The sequence below is a fragment of the Watersipora subatra genome, chromosome 6 (assembly GCF_963576615.1).
Source record: "Watersipora subatra chromosome 6, tzWatSuba1.1, whole genome shotgun sequence".
In the NCBI taxonomy this organism is placed as follows: domain Eukaryota; kingdom Metazoa; phylum Bryozoa; class Gymnolaemata; order Cheilostomatida; family Watersiporidae; genus Watersipora; species Watersipora subatra.
Window position 1 is genome coordinate 40,681,966 of NC_088713.1, and position 5,142 is coordinate 40,687,107.

A 5,142-nucleotide genomic window follows, 5' to 3' on the forward strand; every position below is an offset into this window, starting at 1 on the left:
ATATATAAATATATATATATATGTAAATATATATATATATATATTTATATATATATATATATATATATATACAGTCAAACATGGATAACTCGGCCACGGATAGCTCAAAAACATGGTTAATTCGAACGGTTTCTTTGGTCCGTTCCCACGTAATGGTAAATTGCTACAGATAACTCGAACTTAACATTGATAATTCGAGCAATTTTTGTGCCAAAGGAACCAACTTAAAACAAACCGAAGTTGGTTTTATTCCGAAGGAATTTACATTAGTCACGGAGCTACGACTACTCTGCCTTCCTAGCGAGGAAAGCGCTCTCTATATGTATATAGTGTATATATATTTCCCCCGTACCGTATAATGGAACTGATTAAGAAACCGTATAAAACCTGATTAATGGGGTCGCTAACGTGTCGGCTAAGTTACGGCCAAACTAAAAACGTTAAAAAGTATTAGCGATAAAAATTTAATAAAGATCGACACAACAAGCAAAATGCATATCGTAAGAGTGATTATAATTACGCGGATATATAAAGAAAAAATGTCAAAAATATATTCGTGGCCCGGCGTCCGCTATACCAAACATCCGCTTTGCAATGGCCTCACGAAAACAAGGAAAAGCGTGGAAACCTTTTGAAAAGCTTAAAATAATCGAGCAAATTGAAGCAGGACAAAAGCCATCTGCAATATCAAAAAGAGAAAATCTTCGGAGAAGTACATTGTCAATGTGGATTAAACAGAAAGAAAGAACAAGATCGTTATGTGACCAAAGTTCATCAAGGTTAAGAGATTGTTCAACGTCGCACGATGATTTGGATGGTGTGTTATTGACTTGGTTGAGACAAATGCGTGGTAAAGGCGTACCTATCAATGGGCTAATTTTATTAGAAAAGGCTAACAAGTTTTTACAGGCTTTAGGGAAAGATACTATTGTTTCTCGCGGTTGGATCGACAGGTGGAAGAAAAGGCATTATATTGGCGGTCAGAGAGTTGTTGGAGAGTCAGCTGCAGTTAATGTTGGAGAGGTGGAAAAATGGAAGGAAGAGGTGCTAACTCCATTACTTCAAACGTATACTTATGATGACATATTCAATATGGACAAAACCGGGTTGTTTTACAAGCTCATGGTTGACAAAGCGTTGCACTTTAAAGGGGAGAAGTGTAGTGGAGGGAAGCTGTCAAAAGAATGACTGACTGTGGCACTTTGTGCTAACATGTCGGGCACCGAGAAGGAAGTTCCTATTGTAATAGGAAAGTTTGGAAAGCCCCGCTGTTTCAAAAATGTTACTAACCTTCCATGTCAGTATTACCACAACAAGAAGGCTTGGATGGTGAGTGACATCTTTCAAGCATGGGTAAGAGATTTTGATCAGCGGATGACCAGAAAAAAACAGAAAAGTGCTTCTCATCATTGACAACTGTCCATCACACCCAACTATGAATAGGCTTACGTGTATGTCAATCAGGCTTTTATTCACACCACCCAATACCACAAGTGTGCTGCAACCTATGGACCAAGGAATTATTCAAAATTTCAAATCTTACTATCATCAGCAAGTTTTGCAATTTACCGTTGATTACATTGACACTCATGGAAAGAAGCCAGATGCATATATTAATGTTTTACAAGCTATACGCTGGGTGCACAAAGCATGGCACTGTGTCACGAAAGAAACCATAGCTCGCTGTTTTCACCACAGGCTTGGTCATACCAACCTTGATCAAACAGATGTGACTTCAACTGTTGATGATAATGAAGAAGGTGACACTGTGAGAAATCTAAATCTGCTACTACATACCATAGATCCTGCATCAACTGTGACAGCAAGTAGGTAATCTTGAAATAGCCTATGCTGTTAAATTATCATGAATTCGACCCAATAAAGGGCTACATTTATGACCGTCAATAGTGCCTAACAAATGTTTTAAACATAGTGTTACTTTCCCTTAAAATAGAGTTTTGTTTTGCAGATGAGCTTTTAGCGGTTGATGCAGACGTCACTGTTGCTGAGCATTTGAGTGATGCAGAAATTGTGCAGTCTGTGACATCTTGGGGTACTCTGGATGATTCTGATGGAGAAGATGAGGCTGAGATTGTTGAAACTAATCCACCTTCCATGGCTGACGCAAACAATGCTTTATATGTCCTCAGACGTTTTATAGATAGGATAGAGGTCAAGGACTATAATAACTGCTTGAAAGCTATATCTACACTCAGTTACACTGTTGATTTTTCTCAACAAAACATCTTTTCACAGACTACACTTGATAAGTTTTTTAAATGAAACAACTGATCAGATGTAAAGCATGCATTTTTGCATTGGTCGTAAATGTGTACTCGTGTGAAGTTTAAAAAATTTTCTGAAAATTTAAATATTTTTCTATCAGCTGAGATTTGTTTGTAGTTTTAGGTGATGTGACTGCCAGGATGTTTTAAAATTAAAATTGGCAAAATTGATCTCTGTTAAAACACTCAGAGGAAAATGATGGGTCTTTTTTCTGAGTGTTTTAACAGCGATCAAGTTTTGCCAATTTTAATCTGAACACGTCATGGCAGTACATCACCTAAAACAACAAACAATTCTCAAGTGATAGAAAAATATTTATACTTCCTGATAAATACTTTTGAAACTTTACATGAGAGGCCCTATAACTTGCAACAAGCAATCTATGATTTCGCTTTATACATATTTTGTATATGTACGTTTATCTTCTGTTAAATACATGCACTTGTGACAGTGCTCTGATAACTTGAACGCTCTGATAACTCAAACAATTTTGCTCGGTCCCGTGAAGTTTGAGTTATCCATGTTTGACTGTATATGTATATATACAGTAAAACATGGATAACTTTATACACTGAAGACTTGTCGGTTGTTTTAGGTGATGTGACTGCCAGAACTTTTTCAGATTAAAATTGGCAAAACCTAATTGCAGTTAAAATGCTCAGAAGACCTTTTTTCTTTTGAGTGTTACACTCAAGATCAATTTTTCCAATTTTAAACTTGAAACGTCTTGTCAGTCATAGCACCTAAACTGCAAACAAATCTCAGCCCACTAGAACAATATCTATTCTTCCTGATAATTTTTAAAACTGGACATAAGTAAACATTTATGACCAATGCAAAAAAGCGTGCTTTACATCTGATCAGTTGTTTCTTTTAAAAACTTATCAAGTGTAGTCTGTGCCAAGGTATTTTTTTGACAAAGATCAACAGTGTGACTAATTGTAGAAATAGATTTTAAACAAGTATTATAGTCCTTAAAACTTGTTAGCCTTTTCTAACAAAATTGGCCGATCAATAGGTACGCCTTTACTATGCACTTGTCTAGACCAAGTCAATAATACACCATCCAAATCATCGTGCGACGTTGAACGATCTCTTAGCCTTAATGAATTTTGGTCACATAAAGATCTTATTCGTTCTTTTTGTTTAATCCATGTTGACAATGTACTTTTTGGAAGAGTTTCTTTTTTTTGATAATGTTGATAGCTTTTGCCCGGCTTTGATGTTTTCGAGTACTTTAAGTTTGTCCGAAGGTTTCCACGCATTTTTTGCTTGCGTGTTGCCATCGTAAAGCGGATGTCTGTTGTAGCAGACGTCATGCCGCGAGCCTATTTGTGACATTTTATCTTTATGTATCCACATATAATCACTGTTACAATATGTTTTTTGCATGCTGTATCTATCTTTATTAAATTTTTATTGCTAATACCTTCCAACGATTATAGCTTGGTTGTAATTAAGCGAACGTCTGAGCAACCCTATTAATCATTTTTATACGATATATTGTTTGGTTCCATTATACGGTACGGGGGAGGTTATACTTCCACTATAAGCGTACTATAAGTGTTTTCGTTAAGAAAGCAGAGTAGTCTCAGCTCCGTGACTAGTGGAAACTCCTTCAAAATAAATTGAACGGAAACCGTTTGTGAATTTGGCAAAAAACTGTTTCAGTTAATGGTGCCGAGGTCGAGTTATATAAAGCCATCTATCATTTTGTGGAAACGGACCAAGCAAATCCATTCGAGTTAACCATGTTTTTGCTATGTCCGAGGGCAAACTATCCAGGTTTGACTCTATATATATATATATATATATATATATATATATATATATATATATATATAATTAGTTTACTCACCCCGGATACCCCGTATAGGTGGCAAATTCTGCTCTAACTCGGGTCTCCTACAAGAGACCTGGGAGTTTGAGCACTCGCCTCAAGATCTTAGCTGTTCCCTATAGCGCACTTTTCTGCAACTCACCTTAGTTGATTGTTGTTGGTATTTGGGCAAGCTACATTTTACACGCTGGTGTTATTGCGCCCAGTGCCCCAATGACTCCTGGGATTACAGTTGTTCTTACATTCCAGCATTTTTCAATCTCTTCTCCAAGAGGGATATATTTCTCTACCTTTTTTTTCTCTGCTGGCTCTATTGTAGTCATTTGGCACTGTTATATCTACTATAGTAGCTCTCTTGTTTTCCTTGTCTACCACCACTATGTCTGGTTGGTTTGCTAGGACATGCTTGTCAGTTCGGATGTAGAAGTCCCAGAGAATTTTAGCGTGGCCATTTTCATTGACCTTACCAGGAGCTTCCCACCAGTGTTGTGGTTTATTAAGGCCATACTCATCACATAGACTTCTATACACAACACCTGCGACATGATTATGCCGCTCAGTGTATGCGTTTCCTGCTAGCTTCTTGCATCCACTGATGATGTGTTGGATGGTCTCAGGTGCATCTTTGCACAGTCTGCATCTAGGATCGTCTCTAGTGTGATAGATTTTCGTTTGGAGTGTCCTTGTTGGGAGCATTTGCTCCTGGGCTGCCATGATTAGCGACTCTGTATTGGCGGTTAATTTTCCTTTGTTCAGCCACATATATGACTGGTGAAGATCGCCAACCTTAGATTTTTGTTGGTGGTTAGCACCAGGAAGAGGTTTTGTGTGCCAGTCAATTTCCTCATCATAAAGGCGAAGGTCTGTTGTAAGAGCAGCCGATTGAAATTCAGCTAGCAACTTATCTGAAATGGCCATGGAGGCTCCATATGCTCTGATGCTTTGCTCCTCTTCTTTCACTGTCTGCTGTACACTTTTGAGTCTCCTACCGCCATATTTCCTATCAAGATACAATC

General features: G+C 37.6%; 2 protein-coding genes across 2 annotated transcripts; both read left to right on the forward strand.

Moving 5' to 3' along the window:
• The first annotated feature begins 594 nt into the window (after window positions 1-594).
• LOC137398259 (tigger transposable element-derived protein 4-like) lies at window positions 595-1,188 on the forward strand. Its single transcript, XM_068084367.1, has one exon. It carries the CDS (start codon window positions 595-597, stop codon window positions 1,186-1,188), a length of 594 nt encoding a protein of 197 aa, XP_067940468.1.
• A 24-nt stretch (window positions 1,189-1,212) lies between these two features.
• LOC137398260 (uncharacterized) lies at window positions 1,213-2,283 on the forward strand. The gene is made up of 3 exons (XM_068084368.1): window positions 1,213-1,329; window positions 1,598-1,826; window positions 1,970-2,283. The coding sequence occupies exons 1-3, from the start codon at window positions 1,213-1,215 to the stop codon at window positions 2,281-2,283; spliced, it is 660 nt and encodes a 219-aa protein (XP_067940469.1).
• The last annotated feature ends 2,859 nt before the right edge of the window (window positions 2,284-5,142 follow it).

Coding starts and splice junctions, on each gene's coding strand:
- LOC137398259 (XM_068084367.1), top strand. CDS start 595: ATGGCCTCACGAAAACAAGGAAAAGCGTGGAAACCTTTTGAAAAGCTT.
- LOC137398260 (XM_068084368.1), top strand. CDS start 1,213: ATGTCGGGCACCGAGAAGGAAGTTCCTATTGTAATAGGAAAGTTTGGA. Junction 1,330..1,597: donor ACAACAAGAAGGCTTGGATG/GTGAGTGACATC, acceptor ACTCATGGAAAG/AAGCCAGATGCATATATTAA. Junction 1,827..1,969: donor TGCATCAACTGTGACAGCAA/GTAGGTAATCTT, acceptor TTTGTTTTGCAG/ATGAGCTTTTAGCGGTTGAT.